The sequence below is a fragment of the Poecilia reticulata genome, linkage group LG6 (assembly GCF_000633615.1).
Source record: "Poecilia reticulata strain Guanapo linkage group LG6, Guppy_female_1.0+MT, whole genome shotgun sequence".
Lineage (NCBI taxonomy): Eukaryota > Metazoa > Chordata > Actinopteri > Cyprinodontiformes > Poeciliidae > Poecilia > Poecilia reticulata.
The window spans coordinates 2,311,656-2,338,142 of NC_024336.1; the positions used below are offsets into that span (position 1 = coordinate 2,311,656).

General features: G+C 40.0%; 1 protein-coding gene across 5 annotated transcripts in view; it reads right to left on the bottom strand.

Moving 5' to 3' along the window:
* Positions 1–227: 227 nt before the first annotated feature.
* lrriq1 (leucine-rich repeats and IQ motif containing 1) overlaps positions 228–26,487 on the bottom strand; it is a 39,788-nt gene continuing 13,528 nt past the window's right edge. Inside the window, exons 13-25 of one of the 5 annotated variants that reach the window (XM_008410866.2) lie at positions 23,782–24,204; positions 21,200–21,359; positions 19,280–19,405; positions 18,176–18,265; positions 17,086–17,177; positions 15,703–15,786; positions 15,507–15,595; positions 14,523–14,612; positions 6,689–6,803; positions 5,439–5,499; positions 5,212–5,308; positions 767–896; positions 228–580 (exon numbers count right to left, since the gene is read on the bottom strand). In XM_008410866.2, the coding sequence (XP_008409088.1) occupies positions 574–580; positions 767–896; positions 5,212–5,308; positions 5,439–5,499; positions 6,689–6,803; positions 14,523–14,612; positions 15,507–15,595; positions 15,703–15,786; positions 17,086–17,177; positions 18,176–18,265; positions 19,280–19,405; positions 21,200–21,359; positions 23,782–24,204 (1,564 nt within the window). In that variant the 3' untranslated portion in view covers positions 228–573. Of the gene's footprint in view, positions 581–637; positions 897–5,211; positions 5,309–5,438; positions 5,500–6,688; positions 6,804–10,748; positions 12,018–14,522; positions 14,613–15,506; positions 15,596–15,702; positions 15,790–17,085; positions 17,178–18,175; positions 18,266–19,279; positions 19,406–21,199; positions 21,360–23,781; positions 24,205–26,487 lie in introns of those variants that run through there. The other 4 variants (XM_008410864.2, XM_008410867.1, XM_008410865.1 and 1 more) reach the window with 4 other exon arrangements.

The following is a 26,487-nucleotide window of genomic DNA, read 5'->3' on the forward strand; positions in this document are numbered from 1 at the left end:
TTAGCAGCAGGTACAGAAGGTTGACTGGCAGCGCTAAAATCCGCCTCCTGGCTCTGATTGGTTGTTTTTGACCGGGAGCGCTGCATTTTGTCAGACTGCAGTAGTAGTTGCTCAGGGAAAAGATGGAGGAGCTCAATTTTTTCTTAGATTTTGTCTCATACTATCAAGACATAACAATTTTAATAAATGTAGAAAAAACTGATTTTTTTTCTTGCCATATTTACATACTGCACCTTTAAATAAAACGGAAACAGTTTTATTTGAGTTCATTCTTGTGAGACTAACAAGAAGGGGTTTTTCACTGTCGAGGTCCGTATTTATAAAACATCACAGGAACAAAATAACAATAACAGTCCAGCGTTTTGAACCAACAGGTACTGAAGTATCCTGGTTTCCATTTCCTGCCATCATCTGCATGTGAAGCGAGTAATTTCCCAGAGTTTTGTGGCTTTCCTCCACGTGTTTTGATGCGAGTTGGCTGCCGCCAAGCGAAGGCACTGATAGCTCTGGAAACGCCTCGAGATATTTGGGCTGCTTCAGGTTCCTGTCCGTCTTCATTTCTAAGAGGCCCCGTTACTTTCTGTTTGAGTTGGGGAGGGGGAAAGACTTGTACAAGAGCAAAATACGAAGGAACAGGCCATTTTCTACCAATTTATTCTTATGTCTATTGACATCAACTGTAATCTTAACATCTGTCAATCTTTAAGAGGAATACATGTAAAAGCTTTAGAAAACATGAAGTAAAGAGATATTTTCAGGCGTTTACTTAGGCAGTCTGTCCCTCTTCTTGCCTCCGCCCCAGCCGCCGCTCAGCTGGACGGGGTTGTCCCGGAAAGAGATGCGCTCCTTTTTTACCACAGGGGATGTGACTTGTCTGGGGGGTAAAGCGTCTTTACCTGGGGAAAAGTGGAAAAGGATTATATCAACTTTTAAGATGAAAAATTAACAGGATTTAGGCTAGTGGTGTCTAAATGTTTAGGCATGGGGGTCAAAAACAGCGACTGGACGTTCACGGACGATCCGATTCTTTTCAACGGCTCTTTAACCTGAACGACAGGACTTGAGTCTTTCTTTCAAACACTTTGTCAACGTAAAGATATGCTATGAGTAAAATTTATTGTTCATAGAAAAATGTACATTTTTTAAAAAGGAATAATTTGTAGGGCTCTTTGAAGTGAACGGATAATGAAGATTCAGTTCCCTTCAAAGAGCCATAAGTGCCATCACTGCCCAAAAACGTCAAGTTGAAACTACTTATAATTTTTGTATTTTTCCTTCCTAATTATAGAAAAAAAATTGTTTTTTTTATTTTACCTGCTAAACAAACAGCAATGTAAACAGAACATTTTAATAAAAGAAGCAAAGAAATAAGATTTCTGCAGAGAAGCGATGTTCAAATCATTAGATAGAAAACAAAAGAGAGGAGGGGAGGTCTTGCAAGTTTGTCAAGCAAAACAGCAAACCATGGCCTACATTTTTCATTTTTTTTTCTAGATATTTCTTTGTTATGTTATAAGCAGCAACTCTTCCATTGTTTTGCTAAGTGTATTAAATGACTGAAACTGCACTTTCTGAAAAGTCACTGGATGTTTTTTGGTCCCTGATACTAAAAGTAAAAATCTGGATGGCTACTTTGTGTTACACCTTACATTTTACATTGTAATTATATTGTTTCTGAAGAGCCTGGCATCTGTAACATTTCACCCCAACATCAAGTGAAAGAACAAGTTATTTTGAACTGTGACCACGGACCGCCAGAAATTTTTTGGAGGGCTGCAAATGGTCCCTGGGCCTCACTTTGGACAACCCAGGTTTAAGTGATAAATCAAATGACATATTTGGTACTGAACTTTTTTTTTTATTATTATTCTCTATAATTGACAGAAGCTGACAGAATTTGACGCCAAAGTGTGCGGCGGGTAAGATCCGGTGTTTTTCTACCCGGCCCAGCAGAAGCTGGGTAAAGCTGCGTCAGAGGCCGCTCCATCTCAGCACAGGATCAGCACAAAGCTTTTCATACACACAGAACAAAGGCTGAGTTTTTACAGCATATGATGCGTTCCACGTGTAGAGCTCAGGCCCCGGGTCCCCACAGCTTCCCCACACAGGGAGACAAACATTTAAGATTGGGGAGGAGTTGGGTGTGATGGGGTCATATTTAGGTGGAGGGGGGGGCATTGTGAGCATTGATCCAACTCCAAAAAGCAGAGTAAAGTATGAAGTATCTATGCTCACAAGTCAAACCCAATAAAATCTCTTTAGGTTTGCTCTGTGTTTGTGTCAGTTTGGCGTTATTAGCCTTGTTTGAAATAGTTTAAAGGGACAGCACCGCGTTGTTCTGAGCTGAAACCTGGCAACATCCAGGCGGGTTGAGAGTGATTTATTAAAAGCCGTCATTGTGTTAGGTAATGTCCAATCATGTGTTTTCAATGACTTTAAAAACAAAACAAATCCTCCACTAGGTGTTGGAGTGAGCTCAGAGTTGGTGGGTCTAGTTGCTCAGCGGATCGCCTGCCGCTGCCAAACACTCGTAAAGTCCAGCTGACACCGTCCCACCTGAACGTACGCTGGTCAAACGGCACCAAGCGATTCATTCAAACCCACCGCTGCCTCAGAGCGACCCCTACTTTACGCCTGAATAGAAAAATTAGCTTCTGAATTAAAAATTGCTCCTGAATCAAATCTTGACCCTAAAAATGGGAATCGAAAGACAATGAAAGAATCACATCTCTACTGCTTACTGAGCCCATTTCATACCCTGCTCAGTTTATGAAGTAAGTAATTGGGTTTTTTTTTTATTTAGAATTGCTATTGCCTTAAACACACATTCATATTTCAATTTGCCTTGGACAGCTACGGCAAGTGGCGTCTTCATCGGTTCGGACAAAGAGAGCTTCTTCTTTCTCCTGCGGGGAGCAGCGTCTGTGTCTGCTGAGCAGCCGCTGCACCTCGTGGACATGATTCTGAAACCATCAGCCCAATTCAATTTGGCTTCATTAGAGGAGGGGACAGGGCTCTCCTTCACTTGAATTCCTGGGCTTGTTTAAAGCGGTCATCTGCTGCCAGTCTGTCAGTAGCATCTTTGTCACTCCAACTCCTGAGTCCCTCACTTGTCCTGACATAAGGGCCAGTCATTCTTCACTGAAAGGACAGTTTTTAGTTGTTTTTTTTCCTCCGTCTGTCTGTCCACTTCCTCTCAGGACAGATTTCACGGCATCTTGTCCCTTGTGCACCCCATCAATATCGCCACATACATGCAAAAAAGCAAGTTTGAATGTAGCTGCACTAAACCTCCCTTTATAACACTCGATTAGCACTCAATTAATAGTTAATGACGCATCCTTTTTCAAATTAAAAGCTTGTTTTTTTTCATACTGGCACATCTTTTTTCCGTCTAAACTAGCGGTTCTCAACGTGGGCGGTACTGCCCCCCAGGGGGCGTTCAGAGGACGGCAGGGGGCGCTGGCGGAAATTTTTACAAAAGGGGGACGCTGGGATTCCTTTGGGGGGCGTTTGGTCGAAGGTAAACTTTACACATTATATGCACAACAATACCAGTTTAGACTTTGAGCAACTTGCTAAAACTGTATTGTGTAACATTAAAACATGCTTGGCTGCAACTGTATCGATGGAAGCTCTTCTTCTACTCAGTGTTTGTAGCTTCTTGGTGCAGCTCCCTCCTGCTACTGGTAGCTTCACCACATCAGCTCAGCGTTACACTGGCTGATGACGTTGCTGTGATTCACTTTGTCTGGTTTTTTTGTACATATGTTTTGCCAGTTCTGTGATCATGTCAAAGCAGCAACTTATATTAAAAGTGTTTTATTTCCGTTTGAAGGCTGCCCGCTTCTTTGGAAGGCTAACAGAAAATCGTTCTTATAAACATGTAATTATTAAAATCACGGTACCCTGACTTTGTATCCCTCTGAAAAATGAACCCATTTAAATAAATAAATCCCTCGTTTGTTTTTAATTAGATTTGATATATTAATTTCTTCAATAATATTTTTCATGTCAGTGTTAATGTCATGAGGCTGATGACTCCATGACACTTTCAATTTGACTCATTAGGATTTGATTAAGAACCAGATTTGTTCTTTGTCATTTCTGTCCAGTAAAACTATTAATCTACAAATCAATAGACAGGTCTATATAAAGATATAATCCATATTTCTGTCTCATATTTGTATGGCATTAAAAGGACCTGGAACTTTTGTTTTTCCACTGAAAGCTCTGGTTTGCACAATAAATGCCTTGTGGGTGAAATTTTATGGATGATACTCTGATGTCCCATTCTCCTGAAGGCAGCACAGAGCTGCACCACCAGAAACTGACGAACACTGAAGAGAAGAAGAGCTATGATTAATGTAGTTACAGTTCTATCCATGTTTTAATGTTGCAGAGCTCAGTCATTTTGCAAATAGATCAAAGTTTAAACTGGCATGTTGTACATCTTTTATCTGGTCATTTTGTGGAATATTTAACAACTAGAAAATGGCACAAAATAAGAATATTTTTTCCACTCTGACTGGCTGCTGTTAGGCCTACCAATTTTAACTTGAATGTTCATTGCATTTTTTGTAGACACCTGTGAAAATAATTTCTATTCCCATGGCTTTTTTGTTCTCTGGGAAATTATTTTTGATGATAAATACAGAAACAAGCATAAAAATCAAAACATCTATAGTGATAGTAATATTAATAATAAAATAATTAAATAAAATAATTATCAGTGCAAAGTAGCCTACAAATTCTTTGGTAGGGGGCGGTGAGGGACCTGGATAAAGGCTGAGAAACACTGATCTAAACAGTTTATTTGTTGTCACTTTTGAAGGAACACAAACCTGAATGTTACTGCTTACAATTCATATAAACAGATTTGACCTGTTTATGTTTTAAATTAACAATGTGCCTTAAGCTTCTACATAAGCCCAAGTTCCAAAACAAAAGCTCAGTAAATGGTGTGGAGATTTAAATTCATTCATACAAAATCCACAGTGACTGTGAAACTGATAATCTTATGAATATTAATTTGGCCAATCATCAATATCTTACATTATTTAAAATCTTAATGACGTGAATTGTAAAAATAAATGTTCAAAGTGTGCCCAGTTTATCAAATCATTTCTGAATTTGATTGACTTTAATTAGTTAAAAAACTGAATACTTTTTTTTAAATTAATGTGGTTAAAATATAACAATTTGACTGACCTGCACAAGTCACATTGCTTCTGTTCACTTTGCCGAGCGGGGCGATCGAACTGCTGCTGGAGCTGAGTCTTGTGGCGTTGGGTTGAGCTCCACATGCCTGCAACACCATAAAGAATCATTAACTAACAAAGTTTGGGTCAGTTTCTGACTTAAGAAACCTAAAGAACCTGTGCTGATAACAATTCACTGTCAACCAGGCAGGATCCAGGAGACAGGATGCCACTCACCGCGACCTGAACTGTACCTCTGCTCAGGATGGATGATCTTATCTCTGGTAAAAATTGACCCCTGGGGATAAAAATAACAAAAGTTTATTTCATTCGTTTAAACTTGGAACTCAAGAGAACTCACTCTGAAGAGTTCTCTTCAGTTCCAGCTGCAGCAGAAACAAAATCCATATGAAGACGGGTAGGAAGGCGGTAGCTCTGCTTCCAGCCTTGATTTTCACAGTTCCACTTGTTTAAAACTTTTAGTTCTGAATGTAGCTAAGGGCAAGTTTAGGCAAGGAGAGTCTTACTTGTTGTCAGTTTTTGAATTGCGAAGGCCAACACAAACGCCTTCAATATGGCAATATTGAATCGTAGAAGAAATGGGGCTCTTTTCCATATCGTATTTACTAGCTGCATTTCCATTAATTATAAAATTGTGAAAATTGAAATCACAAAAATAAATTTCTTTAATGGGAACACGGCGATTTAAAAAAAAAAAAAACTCACCTTTTCCCCAAAAAATGTTGCGCTAGGATGAAGTGAGCTTTTGACCGAATCAAAATAAATGTGTTTTGCAAAGTTGCGATGGAAGCACTTTTTTCTCATCACATGAGGATGTTACTACTGGCAGAAACAACAAAGAAGGCAACATGAAGTAGTAGGAGAATGATGATTTGTTTTTGGGGGGTTTTCAGACAATGTGCAGCTGGCTCCACCCGAACTTTGACTCACAGCATCAGACAGTTCATCAAAAGTTGTGTCATTCCAGCATGTTGAATCCATAGCTCTTCTGTAAAATCACTGACTACAATTTCCCCAAAACGTCCGTACGTAACCGCTGAAGGCTGATAGACGATGAGTGCTAGTACCATGGCTGAAATACTAATATATTCATGTTACATCCGTCGCTTCCATGATTTTTAATGATTTATGACGTGAACAAGCTTATTCATGTGTGATTTTAATTTAATTTCTTATTTAATGGAAACACTGCAATTGTGAAATTGTGTTTTTCGACACCTGCAGAATATTGACGAAGGTTTATACACATTTGTAATGGAAATGCAGCTAATAAGATCAACATAAGGACATACAACACAAATCTCACGTTGGATTATTAGGTATGAGAGTAAGTGTGGTAAAAGGGATTTTATAAAAACAAAAGAAAAATCTTTTTTTTCTCTTGTGAGATCATATTGCTACGATAAAAGATGAATTTATTTGAAGGCTTTATGAAACACATCCAGCAGCAACATGAAGCCCCTCACCTCTCTGAGTGCTGCTCACGCAGAGCGACCTGCGTCTTCGGCTGTTGCTCATCTTGTTGCCGCCTCATCTGCTCCGGTCGCTCTGCTCTCCGAAGACCCACCTGGGCCTCGCCGACTGCACCCGACAGAACCCAGAAAATAAACGTGAAAAGCCTGTATTTTGTTCACTCTTATTTAGGAGACTATCTAAATTGTATACACAGAGCAAGCTCATCATTGGAAATGCTAGTAACAGTTAGTCAGGTTTGTCCACTCGACATGTGTGTTCCGTTAATTTGATCATCATAAAATATCCAAATGATGCTAACGGAAGCCTCTTTGTGATTTCTCTTGCAGCTCTGTGAAGGCCTGCAGTCCTTTGTGAAACCCAATCAAAGCAACACGTAGCAGTTTGTTGCGGAGGGAGATCTGAAAGGGCTCCTGATTTATGAGTTGTGCTGAAATCCCATAATAAGGCCATAATTCAAAGTAAACATTTATGCTGCAGTGACAGTAAAGCCGCAGTGGATGGGTGTAAACTGATAATGAATTTTGACAGTCCGGCGCTGGAACTAATGACGCATTTATTTAAGCGATTTACTCGCTTTTGTGGAGCTGTAAAACAGAAAGAGAAAAAAAAAAACGAAAAGAAAAGAGGAGAAAGGCTTTACAGTTTTCATGGGTTAATTGAAAGGCCCCACTAAAAATGTCAAGTGATGGATGCCTCCCCCCGGGGCAACAAAGGCCAGGAAATGGCTGTACGCAGTTCCGAAATTTGAGAGAGAAAGGCAGCATTTGCAGCCCAAATTGCTACAGATTCTTCAATTTTTTTATTTTGCAGCTGCTTTCTCTTAAAACAGGACAATTAAAGTAATTAAACAATTACCAATAATTCACAGAATGACTCAAAAATTGCCCATAAACTGTTTTATATGCACTAATTATATCAGGGTTTTATATGTATGGTTTTAAAGCAGCTAATGATAATTTACAATCACTGTGATTCTCATTGTGTGGAGGTAATCCAAGATGAATTCGGTGATATACAGTCTGCATTAATGCTACTCTCATGTAACATTCACCCCCCCAAACCAACTCCCGCCCTTCCTTCCAGCTCCCGTCCTGTCTCTCTTTTCCTTTTCCCTTCAGAAGACCCAGAGCTCCTCCCTGACCTCCTCCAACCTCCTGAAGCTACTCCCCCGCTGGACATCAAGACAGGGTCTGTAGGAGTCACGCCTATTTAACGGGGCTCATAGGCACATCAAGTGATCTAATGTCTACTGAAAGAACTCTGAATAAGAAAGTTAGGGAGGAAGTTGGAGGCTTTAGCCCCCCTGGCTAACCGAAGACAATTAAAGGGGCAGCATTATGCACTTTCCAGGCATATGACGCCTTTCTATAGCAAAATCAAGTAACTATGTTAACTTCAGTTGTTATAAAAATGCTATAGATATGAAATATGACTTAAAAGAAATTTGACTTTGATATTTAACGCCTTGACATAGGGCCTCTGTCTCTTTAAGAAACTCCTGTTCTTTCTGAGACCCCGCCTCCAGGAAGTCGTCATAACATGACTCCTCTATTAACCTATTAACGTTTTCACCAGCGTTGCAGTGAGAAGTAGCTCCTACAATGTGCTCAGCAGATGTGCAGTTTCATCATGTGCCTGCTAATTGCTGTTGGCTAGTCTGAAGGAGCTTAAAAAGTTCCTCCCCCCCCTCAGTCAGAAGCTTGGGAACTGCAATGCTGAGGAGGAGCAGCTTCCAAAGGCGGACCTTGCGTGATAGAATCAAAGCAACACTCCAGGTGTGTTTTTGTTGATGGAATAACATTACAACATAACGTAGAGCTCAAAAACGTCAATTTTACATAACGCTGCCCCTTTAAGGAACTGGTTGGATACCGCAGAACCTCGTCCGATTTATTCTCACTGGGACAAATGGATCAGAAATAGTTCACATAATAAACTATTTTCCTCTGATTTGCTCTGATTGCTGAGCTGGCGTCAAAAGGTCAAATATTTAAACAACTTTCATTTTCCATGTCATCACCTTCCTGAAATAATGGTCATTTTTTGCCTAAATTGCTTTTGGCAAAAAATGACTTTGGCCATTATTTTAGGAAGGTGATGATATTTATGTTAGAAATTTAGAATCAAAACTTTATACTTCCAAAGTTCATTTGTCCCTATTCATCAAATTAATCAAAACGAAAAAAATCTCATTATTTTTGGTCTCTAAGCACATGTACCAACAACATTTTTGTTTGTTTAACAAAAAAAGAAAAAGCTTTAGGATCACCTTATGACTCCATAATTCTCTGTTAGTTTAGGTAATCCTAACCCTGAATCAGACCGTAATCCATACACTCTAAACCACTACCTCTGTGAAAGGAGCTGCCAAATATTTGTTTGTCTTCAATGTTTTATAGTTCTTAAATGAATCAGACTCCGTCAGGGATCAGAACTGGCAGGTTCAACCTCAGTATCTGCCAGAGAAAACGGAATTTGAGCAATTCTACGAAACAGTAAATCGAGTGGTACCATAGAGTTTTGCACATTATAAACCTGTTGTCACTAAAAAAAAAAGAAAAGAAAAGAAAAAAAAAGGTTGAATTAACAAAAGATCCAATGTGCTTGGCATTCATACATTTGGATATCTAAAGCGAATACAGTCACACGTCGTAAAGTCACGTTATACTCTTTTTAGTTTCTGTCAGAAAGCGGTGTTTACCGATGAGTGAAGACGCAGGCAGGACCCAGGATGTAGCGGTAAATGATGAATTTAATGATAAGGACTTCTCAAAAGGAACAACAGGGAGACAGCACGAGGAAACTGATAGCACGGAGAAGGTGACATCAACCAACAAGGAATAGACATTCAGTAGACAAACTATGACAAGCGATAGACAAGGACCCGACGAAGAATACAGACAACAGGGGAGACTAAATACACACGGGGCAATCACGGGAACGAGACACACCTGGGAGACAATCAACGGGGAAAGACGCAGAGACAGGACCAACAGGGAACAGAATCACACAGAAACTAGAAAATAAACACATAGAACCACGGATCATGACAGTTTCCACCTATCAGGATTTAATAGAAATGATTTTCTCTTTATTGAACTAAATAAATGAAAAAAACAGTACACAGTAAAACTGGAAACAAAATTGCTGCTTTCAGAAGTTCTAGGAGGGAAAGTAGCAATTGATTTAATTCATCATCATCAAGTCCGACCACCCTGAAAAATGCAGTGGGTTTTGGCAGTTTGCTTTCCAACATGAGGCATGTTGGGTCAATCCCAAGGAGGAAAAACATCAGAAGAAGTCTTTAAGAAGAAATTGTTAGAAAACCAATTCTAGAGTCCAGCATTCAACAGTGAAAAAGATTATTCACAAGTAAAAAATAATTTAAGACAATTAAAGAGGCAGTATTATGCTTTTTCCAGCCACATAGAATCATTTCATAGCACAATCAAGTAACTATGTTACCTTCACTTAGTATATCAAAAATTACTTTAAAATCTTAAAATTATAATTTACACATTCAAATTGGGCCTCTGTCCCTTTAAGAAACTCTTGCTTTTTCCTATGTTCCATCTTCAGGAAGTCATCACAACATCGCTCCTCTATTAACCTTTTAACAACATTTTCACCAGCGTTGCAGTGAGAAGTAGCTCCTACAATGATCTCAGCAAATGCTCAGTTCCACCAGGTGTATGCTAATTGCCGCTGGCTAGTCTGAAGGAGTAGAGTGGGAGAGCCGCGGGGGAGGGATGCTCTGTGAGGCAGAAGCTTGGAAACTGCTGCCCTGAGGAGGAACTTTGTCCTAGAAGGCGGTGCTAGGACCAATGAGGCGTTTTGCCCAGTTGAATGGTTGTCAAGGGAGATTAAAAGATTTCTCACACATGCATGAAATAATCAAAGCAGAATGTTGATGAGGGAATGACATCACAACATGATGTAAAGCTTGAAAAAGTCGATTTTACATAATACTGTCCCTGTAAGAGAGCCAGGAACAGAACAGTCAATATCCATAGAATTTACAAAACCCCAAGCATGCCAGCTGGCTCAAAATAGAGGTATTTAGGTATACTTTAATCAGGTTTGGCAGAAATCAATTAACATACCAGACCAAAGGCCTCATCAATTATAACGCTCAAGCATTTTGAAAGCAGGTCTATGATTCAGGTTTGTCTGCAGCCAAAGGCCTTGTGATTCAACCCTGAACTGCTCAGTAAACGAACATATTCCAGAGTCAAATGTGAAGCGAAAGCTTAGCCAAATGTTGCATAAAGTGGGAAAATAAGTCCCAAATAATGCAGTCAATCTGCAACAGAATGCCTCAAAAAATCAAGGTGTAATGGACCAAACAAAGTCAGTACCTTAACCTGTGGTTTTGAAGAATATTGCTGCAAAGTTTTTCCAAAAATAATATGAGTGAAAACTGCATTAAATTTAAACAGACTGACAATCAGCTAATCAAAAGTTTAAAACCAAATCTGCATTTTGTTTCATTTTCATTTTCTTGTTTTTTGATTCTTGTTTTTAATGCTGTTGTACTCTGAAAAACAACACAGTTATGACCAAAAAATATCTTTCAACATCCACAACTAAGGGGGTGGAGTGGGTACATTGTGCTCACCAAAATCAAAATACATCACAGACTTGTTTACAACATTTTGCCTGAGATAAACCAGAAAAGTATGACCTCCAACTACATCTAAAAATCTAAACGTGGTCCTGCCTGTACTCTCCGCTTGAATTGAGACATTTCAAAGTGTATTACAAGCAGTGTTTAAAGTTTAAATGACATGTGCAAAGTGGAAGATGAATTAGAGCATGTCTGAGACATGACTGAATTAGTGTTTTCAGTTGGACGTCTATCCATGTTAGTAGCTCAGACTGCTCTAACTGCTCTGCTCGCCTCTAAAGTGTGCCAACACTTCCTGAATAGAGAGAAGATTTGCTCCCTTAGACAGAGTATATAGGAGCTTGAGAACTGAATGCACATAAGAGGCGGCAAATGTTATGAGATTGAGGTATTTTGGAGGATTGGAGTTAAACACAGTGGTTGAGTTTCAGCTCGACTTTGTTGATGACATGAAGTGTGAAACCGAGTTAAGTGTTCAAGAGGTAGGGGTCCGCGGCTGAAATAAAAACACAGAACCGTCAGGCGCTGTGACTTGAGGACAGATGTGTGATGAAGTTGAAGTTCGGCTGGAACAGAGTGGAAGTGTGTGCCTCCAGGCGACGAGTGGAAGGTGTCAGTGGAAAAGTAAGAGTGGAAATTAGCAGAAGCGCTCGGAGGCATGAAACATCTCCGTCCCACGGAGCATTCTCACACTGAAAGACACAAATTAAATAAAACGGGGAAATGTATATCTCGGTTTGCTGCTCTTAAAAAAGAAGATTTTTCAAGGTCTTTGCACCGTCGTCTCTCTCTTGTGTCTCTCTTTGCACGTGTAAGCCGATACCCATTTCAAGTGGGTTACTCATGTCCAGCACATCCACACAACGAGCCCGGATAAAATAAACATGCCGCGTCAGATATCTCGGAAAGAATCTGTCATGGGTTTGGGGCTAATCACCTCCAGAAGGGGCTTGAGTCAAAGCCTGAAACGTTAGCCCCTGCCGGGGAGTGCTGGCGGAGCCGGGCTGGGTTGGGGCTGCCGAGGCCCCGGGCACTGGGAAAGGATCCGGAGGAGGCGGGGGGGAGCCTTCCACAGGTCAGGAGAGGAGTGTAACCACAACACTACAAGGGAGACCCACCACCTCTATCATTTATGTCAGCTCATGGTCATCCTTAAATCAATCAAGTTTATTGGTATAGCACTTTTCAACAACAATGCATCATCATACAGTCACCAGAAAGAAACATTACATTCTCTCAGCATCAAAATCATCAATTCACATCTAGTACGTTGGTCAATGTTCCAGTGATCATGGGTCAAAGACAACACTAAACAGGTGGGTATTTAGTTTTCATTTAACGGAACTCAGTGTTTCGGCCATTTTGCGGATGTAGAGTAGGTCAGAACCAAAAGACCTGAGTGGTCTGGAAGGTAGAGACAACAACAACAGGCCATTAACTTGAACCTGAGATCAAAGACTTGAGTTGACCTGGATTTGAGATCAAAGAATTGAGATCAAAGACTTGGGGCTAGGCTTAGACCTGAGATCAAAAATGTAAGAGTTGACTCGGACTTGCAAAAAATCACTTGTGAACTAGTCATAAATGCCTGGTGATACGACCAGCTAATGGAGTTGTTTAAATTGATTCAACAGCTTAATATGCACTGGAAAACTCCAGTTCATTTAGATGGCTTATGTAAACAAGGGTGGAAAGGACAGATAATAAAAAGAGCTGGAAATCTTGTTGTGATGTAATACATCCTTCAGATAGAAACAGTCTTCTTCTGCCAGTTGGCTGAGAGCAWATCAACAGAGGTGTTGCACTCAKATATGATTCCAGTGCTAGCATTGAAAAGTTGATATAATTCAACAAAGCCATTCAGTCTGTGTTGGCCTTGCTTCCAGACATTAAACAAATGACATCTGAGCAACAGGAATGTTCAAGACATTTCACTGGTAAAGATGTTGTGGCCCTATTCCCCCCGGTGTTGTTTAGAACCTACACGGTGACGGGTAAGCTTCATTGAGCTGGGGCATCTAATAACGTCTCAGCTAAATGTTAGCAATTGGGTAAAATCAAATCAAATTATTTCAAACTTCAACATGCCTCCAGGAAGAACATGTTTCTCAAGTGCTGAGGGTCCAGACCCTCTAAACTTGTAAGAACAACTGGCTGGGTTGTAAAACAACCCAGCCAGTTGTCTTACACTTTGCTTCCTTTAGAGTCTAGAGGAAGCAAAGTGTAAGACAACTGGCTGGGTTGATAGTTGATTCTTACTTTTGCTGTTTGAACAATTTTTCTACCGTTAATCACCAATGAATGCTGCATTTACATTTTGAAATGTGGTTAAAAACTGTGTCCTGTTTGGTAGAACAATTCCTCAACTGCTCAAGTGAAGTATTACTTTGGATAATTAGCTTTAGTTCATTGTTTATTGTTGTGAGGCTCTTCTGACTGTGAGGTTATACAAATTTAAATCTGGAACCTAGTCATTTTATTATAACTTTTATTATAACTGCAACAGTGGATTCCTGCCTGTTCGTGGTTTAGTATTCACAGAGTTTTCTGTGGAGCATAACTCTGAATTATTTTCAGATAAATTCACCTATTTGCAGACTTTTTCATAGCTCATATTCTAAAGAAAAGGCAGCTTGGGAAGGATAGATAACTAAATGCAATGCTTCTTGACAAGCTACTAGCTGTTGTTTGCAAATCAACGGGATTGCCATTTATTTTCCTTGCCTGTAGAAAATAGTTTCTGCTATTTCTTCCAATGTGCATATTAATGCATATGAAGGTGAATTTGGTGTTTGAGCTAATAAAATATGCAGCTATAAATATTATTAGAGGGTGTCCCAAGTATCTCTGGATTTTAGCTGTTCACAGGTGGCTGTGGTCCTGAACCCCTGTGAATACCAGGAGTCCACAGAAAATGCTACAAGCTCTTCTCGATAGCTGAAATGTTTCAAAATCCCCGTGCTGGAGTTTGGTTTATGCCCTGCAGGGTAATACGTATATTGCATATGTATTACATTACGTTGCATGCCATTACATGAAACTACATTTTGCCATACCCTTGGGTAAAAAAATAAAAAATCTTTGATCTGTAAAGGGCTTAGTATGGGAAAAATGGAAGACATATAAGTTTCTTAACAAACATAAGAAAACACAACAAAGACTTAAAAATCTGGACTGTAACATATCCTAAGTCCTACCTCCAAAAGTTTGTCTGCCGCGTCGTGAAATTCTGTTCCTCGCCTCCGCTGGGCTTATTTGGTAATTGCACCCACTGAAGGCAAAGGGATCTAAGAGGAACCAAAAGAGAGCATCAATGAGGGATATAGCAGGCTTAAAACCAGAAGCAAAAACAAGAAGAACAAGAAAGGAAAAAAAACAAAAAACAAGATGAAAGATTCGGAAAGTATTAGAGCAGAGCTCTGGTTTCACTGAGGGACATGCCATTAGGAGTTACAGTCGACATAGACCTGTGTGTTGGTGGCACAAGATGACAAGAGAGCCGCAATTTCAGTCATGCATTTGCAATTATGATCAAAGAGCAGCCTCCCTGTACATGACCTACATGCATGATATCCGTGTCAGGAGCAGTGTGTCTCGGAGCAGAGCAGAGCAGAGGTGAGGTCAACTTTCACAGCGGCTACGCTGAGCCCTTACAACGAGGTGGACTGAAAGTCGTCACGAGACGACTCGCCAGAAGCTCTCCTGACAATTATTATTTATTTAGCTGGCTTTTAAAAAAACGGGCCAATGAGAGGCGACAGGCCCCGCTTCTGCTGCCTGTTATGGCTCATTAGTGTACATTGGCTGGAAAGGGTCACCGCTGCTGAGGCAAGACTGGAAGAAAAACACATGAGAATGAAAAAAAAAACAGGCCGAGGTATTTACGTGTGATTTTTTTTTTTTTTTTTTTTTTTTTACAAAATAAGTTGTATAGGAAGCAGATCTTCCTCATAACACAAGAACATTTTTACAAAACAATCAAACCATCAATTTCTTCAACCAGTAAACAAAACAGGGACTACAGGTAGAGCAGTAGTCACATCCCTGGGATTTTTCCAAGTTTTCTTGCATTATAAATGCAAACTTCAACTTATTTGTAGTGAAAAGCAATAGTTACAAAGTGGAAGAACAAACTTTAGCTGTAGTTATGGTCTCTACAGTGTGTAGGGTTACACACTCACTTCTGTGTTTTTTCCGCTGCTTTTTGGTCGTCTTCATCTTCTGAGCTCTTTTCAGCATCAGAAAAGCTGTGCGGCTGTTGGTGAAGCCCCTGCAGACGGCGAGACAGAGACGATTATCTAAAACTTCTGTTGTATTGAATTCACACATTATATCGATAAAGGACAATGCAACAGCGTATGAGATATAATGAGTTACCATTCTTGTAGAATTTTTTCTGATCTTTCAGAAAAAGAGAGCATACTCTGACCACTCTGAATACAGGTTGAAGCTTTAGTCTTGCTACTGAAAATAAAGAATTCACAATATTTAAAAAAATTTCACGTTAAAAAAAAATTTATTTTTATTATCACAAAAAAGTGAACATGTTATAATATTTTAGTATTTAGTATAATTTTTGCTCACTTTAACACATATGGCTATCTCTAGCTTAACTGTGCCATAATGTCGAGATTTGGTAACCTAATTGATGTTAGAAGTTAATGTTTTTTATTATTTTTTTAAAACATACACATTATAAAAATTAATCAAAACTATCAGAGATACATGAGGATACTAGTTAGGAACAGAAACTCCCAAGTTTTTCACTTGACCAGCCCAAACTGGTCAGTTGTTAGCACAATCTGGTCACATGCTATCTGCTAGCATGTGACCAGATCATGCTAACAATATTCCTCGGAATAATACTTAATAATTTACTACTTTCTGTAGCAAATGAGTGTTCATAAAAGAAGTCAGAGGAAGCGCAAACACTGTAAGCTATATTTTTTATATACATCTATGTCAGGTTTTTTCAAGCTGCCACCTAATTTAAACAAACATTTCCACAAAGTCTAACACTTAAAAAAAAATAAAATCTATGACTTTTTTTAAACAAAGGAACATGCCAGATGCAGAAATGTTGGCATTATTTTGGAAATTTCAGTTAGGGTAAAGTAATTTTACAAAAAATCGTACATTTCTTTCATGACTGAAATGTTCAGAAAGAATCTAACTTCACTTAAATGTGAAATGAACTCTGTTTTATTTCCTTTTTTAGTGCAACTGGTTTGGATCTCTGTGCCAAGTTCAATGATCAAAATTTCCTGATAAGGAGATTAGGCAATTCCACCCATCATATCAACAGAAGCTGCAAATGTGGGTAAAACTTTGTCAATATTCCAATAATGTCGAAAAAACACAATGTCTCAATAACAGTGTTTCCATTAAATAAGAAGCTTGATTAAAATCAAACGTGAATGAATTTGTTCACATGATAAGTCATTCAAAAACATGCTGCGCCATCATCCTCCAACTACTTCCTGTTGTCGTCTTCTTTGTGGTTTGCACCAGTGGCAACATCCGGTTGTTGATGACGTGACCCGTGTGATACAAAGAAAGTGTTTTTATTGCAGTTTTGTGGGGAAAAAAAACAATTACGATATGGCAAAAAGCCCCACCTCACCCTGGCACCAATTTCTTTTTTATCATAAAATGATTTGTTTTTTCAAAATTGCCACGTTTTCATTTAACAAATTTATTTTAGAAATGTGCAATTGTGTAATTATATGGTCAATGGAGTGAGTCATTGCATTTTATTACCTAGTAGAACTCCATAATGAATCTTGTTCTTCTTCTTTCACTTCTTCTTCTTTCTCATCAGCCTCCCAGGGCTGCCTTGGCTGAAGTTCAACCTGGGAGTGACATTACCGACATTACATGAATTTAACAAGTTCTTAGGCGATCTTGCTGCCAGTTGCCAGTGTGGGAGCGAGGATGCTAACATGACTATGTTCTGGTAATTGCCAGGATAGGTTCCTGGACTGCTGGGTTCAGGGGGTGAGGGGGGCTCTGCGCTCTTTGTGTTTTGCCTCAGAAACCCCTAGAAGCTTTTATCCTTCTCACCACTCTAATTGTGTGGCAGATACACACACACGCATCGACGAGGATTTTACAGATCTTAACCGGAGGTCTAAATAATTGTGGTAGGTACCTTAATATGCTGCACTGTTACCTTACATTACACACAATAACAGGCAATTACATTTAAATCAAAAGTTTGTTTTCATGTTAAATATTTAACGGATACATTTCACCCTCAGTAAGTTTTCCTACTCATGAAACTCTCAAGTGTAATTCAGACGAACAGCTTAACAGCTTCAGGTCCCGTTTTCTCTCCATCCGAGTGCGGAATTGTTCATCATCGCCTTTTGATGTGCACCTCAGCTCAGCGTCAACAGACTGGAGCCGACCACACCGGCAGCTGCAGCACATCAGCTGGCCCGACTGGGCTACCATGATGTACTGTGCTGAGCATGCTCCAAAGAAAAGATCCAACAAGAGGTAAGAGGAGGGGGGAGAAAAGAAAAAAACAGGACGACATTTCAGCCAGTGTGATAAATGACATCTGCTGGTGCTGAGCAACCTTCAGTCCCTCAGGGAAATAATCCTGGTTTTTAAAAGAATAAATTTAAAGATCAATCAGGGAGGGGGAGTGTAAGCTCTGAGGAAAAGGAGGGAGGTAGTGTGGGTTAAGTAAGATGTAAAAGGAACAGGTCTAAGAAAGTGGCTTTTAAATTTTCATTGACAGATAATATAGGCTGGTAAATCATTGTTTTTACCTACCAGTCGGCTACAAAACACAACAGGCCATTTTCACAATTAAAGTGGATTTGGGAAAACTACAGTTTACCTGTGGAGGTAAGTGTTGCTCTGTCACAGGATGACGCATAGGAGGAGAATCCTCAGAGAAGGTCATTGTCCAGAGTTCCTCCAGTGCTGACTTTGAGCAGAAAATGGTCAACAAATATATATGCATAATGCAGTACATAGTAACAAACATAACTTGCCTATCTGTAGTGTGGGTTCTATTCATTTGGAACTTATAAATAAGTTTTTCCCACACAGGAAAGCTGGTGAATCAATAGAGAAATTAAATATTTAACTCCATTTGAAAGCTTGCACTTGAATTTAATGCAGATTTTTTTTCTTATCTACACAAATTCAAAATACACCTCGAAGTTACATGTATGCTAAGGGCGCACCGATTACGATTTTCTAGCTGACTTTAGAAAGCCTGACCTGCTGATTCTGAATTTTTTTGGTCTGAAAAGTTGTTAAACAGTGACAAAATTTTTGAGTTCTAAATAGCAGAGTGACATGCAAAAAATTGTATGTATATTTTCCTGCCATTTGTGACGTCAATGGGAAACGTTTCTTATGCATTTCGCTTTGAGAGAGTTCCAACCAAGCCTCCCTGTTTCCATCTGGGCTGTCGTTTTTATATTTAACCATATTTTGTATTTCAGCTTGTTGACGGAGCTGCAGCACATGGTGATTGCATAACGTAATCAACCAGATGGTTTGAGTCCTTTGCGGCAGCCTATGGTTTACCTCTTCATCCCATTTAAAGCCCAAGTAATCTTAAATATGCAACTTTGTATTTTTTGGCAACTTGTTCCTACATTTTTGGACAGACGTTTGTGTTCTAAATTGGCAAATCAGTGGATGCATGTTTACATTGTTTCATCCACCCAAAAAAAGTCCAAAATGTTACCTGCGCAAATATATCATCATTTGTTGGACTGACGAATATATATTGGGAAAAATCTGACATATCGCCGAACCTTAGTATCGGCCGGTCACCGATCTAGAAAATGTAACAAAATCGGGGGCAATTAACCGGTGTACCTTATGGTGTAAATGTGGCTGGGTTTTTGACCAGTCGTCAGACCTGAATTCTTAAGCACGGTTCAGAGTCTATGTACAGGTCAGAGGTAAACACAAACTTGCGTACCTCATCGACGACAAATTCCTCCACGTCCAGCTCCTCTAAGGTGTCGTCCTCTCCTGAGTCAGGGCGCGTGAAGGCAGCGAGGGTGGATGCAAGCCTCCTCCTCAGAGCGCAGCCCCTCCAAAACGCCTAGAGGTACACACAGAAAAGGGGGAAAAAAAAGTCTGAACACTGTCTATGAATCACGGCCCCAAACGTAAATACTGCATGTTATCCCATTAGAGAGATAAAACATGTTAGACCCTATTTTAATTGCTGAACGTTCTGCTTTCTGAACTCTGCATGACTCCATGTTGCTCTGAGACAAATGGAGCTCCAGCGCTCCCCTAAATCCTCCAATTCCCAACAGAGCTGGGGAGGCAAGGGGTGGTAGGAGGGGGGGCACGCTTCGCTTTAAGCCGAACCTCGCAGGAATTCTAGAGCTCTTACTACCGCACGTCGCTGGAATCTGATTAATCACTCCGTACCCATCCAACACACACACACCCCTAAATACTGTTCCTTTACCTCTCCTACCCCCGCTTTCTCCTCTGGAGAATCCTAAAGGACTCATCAAACACTTCTTGTGCTGAGAGAGGATATCAGAGAGGTGGCGAGTAGCATGTTTTTTCAGATCGGCAGCGCTCAGTTAAGTGAAGAGGATTAGCCAAGTAAACGTCCCGAACACACTGGGGGCCAGCAGATTGATGATCGAGGATGTGTAGGTATAGATTCATAAATCCAAAGTGTGAAAGTGGCTTCAGAGCCGGCCATTATTTACAAATCCACAGGTCTCTTTATACCCTCCTAAAACATTTCAGAGGCTTTGCAGGTTGGTTGAGTTTGATTGAAAATATATCGCCTCACAAAAGTGCTCTTGGATATCCACAAACTTATTGAACTCAAAGTGTGTTTTCTTGGAGTTTTATGTAGTGGACAAACACAAAGCAGAAGGAAAATCAGTCATTGCTGTCACTGTTTTAATTAAAAGCTGACCAACGAAGACCGAGGGCGGACATAAAGATATGGAGACATTTTAACTAGATGCATTATAAAACACAATGTCGAGCTGAGTCAGAGCACTGTGCGATCCGTCATCTGAAATTATGGCACATCTGCTAACCCATCATCCACGTAGACCTACAGGCAGAGGAGCCAAGAAGGCAAAGTAACTCTGCAGAGATTCGCAACAAATACCAATCAATATCAGTATCTAGATCGATATCTAGTCCTAATGAAGAAATATTAAGAAATGTAGATAGCAGGTGGACTATGGGGCTATCTGCACAGAAGGGACCAACACTGACATTGTGCAGAAAACGTCACGCTTTGTGGAAGTTTTCTTCGGCAGGGACAGAACTTTTGGGAAGATGGATGGAACTGTGGGACTTATGGATGTTATTTTTTCCTCCTCGTGATGCATTAACAAATAATTCATACTGGCAGACATGAACCAAGGACTAAACGTGAAAAAAGCTAAACATGGACTGAAATCGAGAAGGCCAGAGCTGAAGGAACAAGTCAGCAGTTGGGTACATAAAGAACGTTCTGCTGGTGTCCTGATAATCTGCTTTGCCTTGTCAGATCTTCCTACCATACTGCGTCTAGATAGCTGCGTCTATCAGTCGGTACTACCTTAGGAAACTGCTGAAACTGTTGAGGCTTGTGAACGGTGGTTAAATCTCCACGTCCTGGTAGTTGCCAAGGAGATGAATGATGGTTAATGGTTTAGCTATTTGTGGGCGGTTTTACTTAACTCAATTGAAGTTTGAATGCAAATATAGAGTGCAAGAAGCAAGAATACTTATGCATGGCACTACTCACTTTCTCAAATGAGGCTGACATCACAAAATCTTCAGGGGGACTAACATTTCGTTTGTGGTCCTAAAGTTTAAAAATGATTCCGTGAAGCTACACTTTGACTCTTGGCCAGGAAGGTTTTACCTGTATAACAGTTGCTGCGTGGTTTTCACAAGTGGCGTTCATGTTATTAACGGAAAGCTCAAACAACGGCTTTTCTGCTTCTCCTCTAATATCCGAGGCTTCGGCATGTCCACATTTCTCCCCGGATGTCCTCTGCATTCTCTGAACCACAGTGGAAACACTGCTCAAATGACAATAGAAACAACACACAAGGTAAGTAACATCGCACTGACCACCTTTCAAAACTGATTTTTCTTTTGGTTTGAAGCAGAAATATGGAGTGAAGAACTCATGAGAGACTAGGCTTGTCCTGAGCCAGGGCTCATACCAAAGATATATTACCCTCGCAAAGATAGCAGAGTGTTAATGATAAGGCGGTGTGTTAAAATGAAGGAGATCTTCAACATCTCTCACTGTAAATCAACTAGAAGAGGCTCCAATGATGACAAATGGCCTGCAGCAGAAACTAATAAAAAGGTTCAGCTGCAATGAAGCAAATGAGATAAAAATGTGATGTGTTTGCTTTGTTCCAGCTGTGTTCAGTTTTGTACCATTAAAGTAAATCACATACGGTCATGTAAAAAAATTCTAACACCCTGCAGCAGCCTGTGTGGTTTTATTCACTTTTTTGAACATATGGATATTTAAGTTAGACTTTAGTGACACGGAATTGTCATGAAAGTAAGTCATGTAGATGAACAGCCAAAACACAGAGAAATATATTTCAAAGGGCCCCATTGTGATTCCTTTTAAAAACGTTAGGGTGGGTCTATGGGTTACACAAAATATGTTCAACTTTTTTTTTTTTTTTACACAAAATCATTCTGAGATAATGAGGTTTCATTATCAATTCTTCTTATTTTGAGCTTCTTTCAGAATGAGTGTTGCTGGCCACGCCCCCCCCCCCAACTCAATATTTCTACTTTATACACATCAAAATAGAAGCAGATTGATGCGCAGATTGATGCGCAATTGATCCGACCATAAATCTTTGACCTGGAGTCAAAATCTACTAATAATAAAGATGAGTGCTTTGCAGTAACAAAGCCGGCTGGCTGGTTGTGATGTCATAATCGGGAGGTTTTTGAAACAGCACGATTTCCAGACATGTTGACTTATTGCCACAAAATGGCTGGATACATATTTTTAGCTCTTGGATTGTTTCTAGAATCAACAGAGACCCAAACTGAAGTACAAACACGATCAAAAAGTAAATTTTGTTTAACAGTTCCCCTTTAAAAAATATATATTTATTATTTATATATTTCTTTTCGGCTGCACAGTGGCGCAGTTGGTAGAGCTGTTGCCTTGCAGCACGAAGGTTCTGGGTTCGATTCCCGGCCCCGGTCTTTCTGCATGGAGTTTGCATGTTCTCCCTGTGTATGCGTGGGTTTTCTCCGGGTACTCCGGTTTCCTCCCACAGTCCAAAAACATGACTGTTAGGTTAATTGGCCTTTCCAAATTGCCCCTAGGTGTGAGTGTGTGTGTGCATGGTTGTGTGTCTCTGTGTTGCCCTGCAACATACTGGCGACCTGACAAGGGTGAACCCCGCCTCTCGCCCGGAACGTTAGCTGGAGATAGGCACCAGCAACCCTCCCGACCCCACTGAGGGACAAGAGTGAAAGAAAATGGATGGATGGATATTTCTTTTCAAGTTTGGATTAATACCCATTTTAATTTTCCACTCAAAGTAGCAGAAATTACATACTGGAATTCAGACCAGGAACGCATAATAAGAACATGGTTACTCATTATTTTTGATGGAGTGTTGCCCTCAGACTTTTGGTCTGCTCTTGGCTGTCGATGTAAGAATGGCAAGACTGATGGAAAACTCTCTCAGTTTCACCATGGTAAAACTGAACAAGTTTCCTTAAGCCTTTAGAGAGGAGATTGTAGCAGAGTATGACTGGTAAGGAATTTCAAGATGTCTCAAAAAAGTTTGAGCTGGAGCGTAACRTAAAGGTAGACCATGAAAGCAGACCAGAAGATGCCGGAGGAACTCTCCAAAAGCATTCCGTGCTACTGTCGATACAAAAGTGTATGCCTACTCAGGCATCATGGGTGTAATGTGCAAGATGGACACCAGAGATGATGGCATATTTGCCATAAACTAAATACTAAATAACTAAAACTAAATTCCATGTAAAAGAACCCTATGCTACCTGTGAAGCACGGAGCTGTAAGAGTCATGGATTGGAGAAGCTTTGTGGCTGTCTCACCATTTGATATAACACTCAATCAAATCTATTGTGTTTTACAGTGTTCTTGAGGAAACCTGAGACAATTTCCACCAAACAAATTCAATCTGAAGGAGTACTGTACCCTACACTTAGCAGCACATACCCAAGATTGATTGACAGCACTAAGGCCATTCTCCTGGCTCTGATTGGTTGTTTCTGACCATGACCGGTTGCTTTTCTTAAGACGGAAATAATAGCTCAGATTACCTGTCTTGTATTATGGTGTAACAATATAGTGATATTAACAAATATGTAAAAAACTTTTTCTTTTTATAAATGTTACATCCTGCAGCTTTAAATCAAATGGTTTTTGGTAAACTGGGTAGAACTTCCTTAAACAGATGTAAACATTAGGTAAATTACTTTTTACTGTCCAGGTCGTCTGGTCCCATGTCCAAACTGGTGGAGGTTCTTTCTCCATTTGTAGGGAGAAAGTCAACAAAACCTCTGGCAACATTTGACTCCGTTGTCGACCTCTGACCTGTTGTAACACTTCCAAATGTATCCTGTGGGCTCTTTTCATCTGGCGTGTCCTCAGTACATCCGGGTTCGTTTCTGCTCAGGTTGTCAGGAGGTCGTATGGCAGCAGACTCGGTTTTCAAGGAATCTGTGAGCTTTCCCTGACTTCTACCATCCATGCCCGGGGGTTTCTCGGGCCTTGCTTGGCCTGCAGACACAGTGATGCCACCGTATTCATGAGCAAATCTCTGGTCCTCGGCTAGCTGCAAAGCCTGAGTAAAGTGATGGCAGCAGTTTTTCATAGCATCCAGAGAAGATGAAGCCTTTCTGTAAAAAAAACAACAACACACAAACAAAGGAAAACATTTTAAAATGTATATAAATGTATGTTTATTTTAGCTTCTAAGAAAAACCCTCTGAATTTCACTTAGATATTTTAGTAAATCTTATTGCTCAAGTCATTTATTAAAGTGTAAAAACATAACCTTACCTTCCTTTTATTACATTTAAAGCAGTCCTTCACTATTTCGATTTAGCATGATTTAGTGGATGCAAGCGTACCAGAGACGGCTCCAGAAACAGGAAGCGGATTATAGCGCAAGGCATTCTGGGTCGATAGAACCAAAACAAACGTGTGAGTCTAGCACTAGAGGGAGAAAATGCTCGTGGACTTTTCCAAAGACAAAAGAGAAACCCTACAACTGCTAAAATCTGAAACCACTCCATTTTTTGTTTACGTTTTATGAAATGTCTTCTTCAGAGGTTTTCATGTCATTTCATTCAGTAGTTCTTGGTATAGCGCCACCACAGGCGAGGAGGGGAACAGTTTTTTCAATTAGTTTGGATCCTTTGACTGAGTGCAGTAAGAAAGAGAACATTAGCTGAAAATGTAACAATATGCCACCCTTTCACCTTACCATCATATGACCTAACAATGATGTACTACATTATTCAAACACTCTTTCTGCGCTAGTGAAGAGCCACTCACTTCAGTGTGCTGAATGTTGGAATCCACCATGCTTATTTTAGACCCACATAAAAAATTTCTGATACGGAATAAATCCAGTAATGAATTTATTACATGTTTGTAGCATTGTAGTGACGTGTAAATCACTCTTTTAAAAGCTTCTTCCGCCAGTAATGTGAGGTTAAATGTGTGATCACATTCACAGGTAAGTGTGGGTGTATTTCAGAGAAGACAAAAGACTTTCCTGCCTGCTCTGCATGAGTTCCGGTTGAGAATGTTTCTTTCATTGAGAGGATTAACCTTCTACAAAGCCTCCTCAATGGAAACGTAATGAATCTATTAGCAATGCTTTGCTCTGTTGCTCCACTCCCCTCCCCTGAATTCAACCCCGAGGCGGCAGACACACTCTCTGTCTGGAAGGTCGTTGGTGTTAAGGCGGATAGCTTCTTCTCTACAAAGGTTTGGCTCTTCATTCCCAGTTGGACAAGCGAGAACAGAGTCAGGGGGTCGTGGAAGACTGTGACCCCAAAGAGCCTTCTTCCTTGTACCTGCTGGTTCACTCCAAGGTCACCATTGGGGACACACAACATGGATAGCAAGAAAGCAGAATACTGGAAAAAATTAAGAGACCACTGGAAAATGAGTTTCTCTGATTTTACTTTTTCTACTATAGGTATATGTTTGAGTAAAATTTATATTGTTCTTTTATTCTATGAACTACTGACAACATCTCTCTGAAATTCCAAGCAAAATTGTAGTATTTATTAGCAGAAAATGAGAAATGGTCAAAATAAAACAATTAAAAATGCAGTGCTTTCAGACCTCAAATAATGCAAAGAAAACAAGTTCACATTCATCTAGAAATAACCATACTAACGTTTTAACTCAGGAAGAGTTCAGATATTAATATTTGGTGGAATAACCAGGAGATTTTCAATAGGCTTTATTTTTTTCCAGAGCTATATATACAAAAAAATGTCCAGTTCTTTACCTGGACATTTTTATATATTGAAAGGTATATTGAAATCCTTTCACCTGACAGCACCTTGCAACATTATTCATACCACTTTGCCATGTGTTGCCATGCTACAAAACTAGAGAGAGTTTGAAATGTATCTGAAAATTTTAACGCGTTAATATTACAAAACGCAGATTAATCGCACTTCCTATTTTGACCTAAAAGTCTCTCTCCAGCGGACGGTTACCCAGTTCCCGGCAGCGCTTTATGGCTCACTGGGAGCGACGAATGACAGAGAGAGGTGGAAGTTTTCCGCAACAGCAGACAGCAACAAAAGTTGAACAATTTTCAACTTTCTTGTGTACGTGTACGAGCTCCAAGTTTTATAGGCACAAATTCTGTCAGTTGCTTGGCTGGATGAGGACAAGCAACTGTTGCCTCATCATACAAGTTAAAAAAATGAATGGAAAGGGCCCCTTCTAAATGAACATTTACAACAAAACGAATTCCTTTAAACTTTCCTGAACATAAAAACCTGGAAAACAGAGACTTTTCAGTCAAGTTTGGTTAGCGACAGTAAAACTTTTTTTAATGTCCCATACAGTGGTGGTTTTTGATATGGGCTTTATGTTGCAGTTGCCCAGGGTGGCATGAAAAAGGGTGGGACACCCAAGAAGTAGCAAAA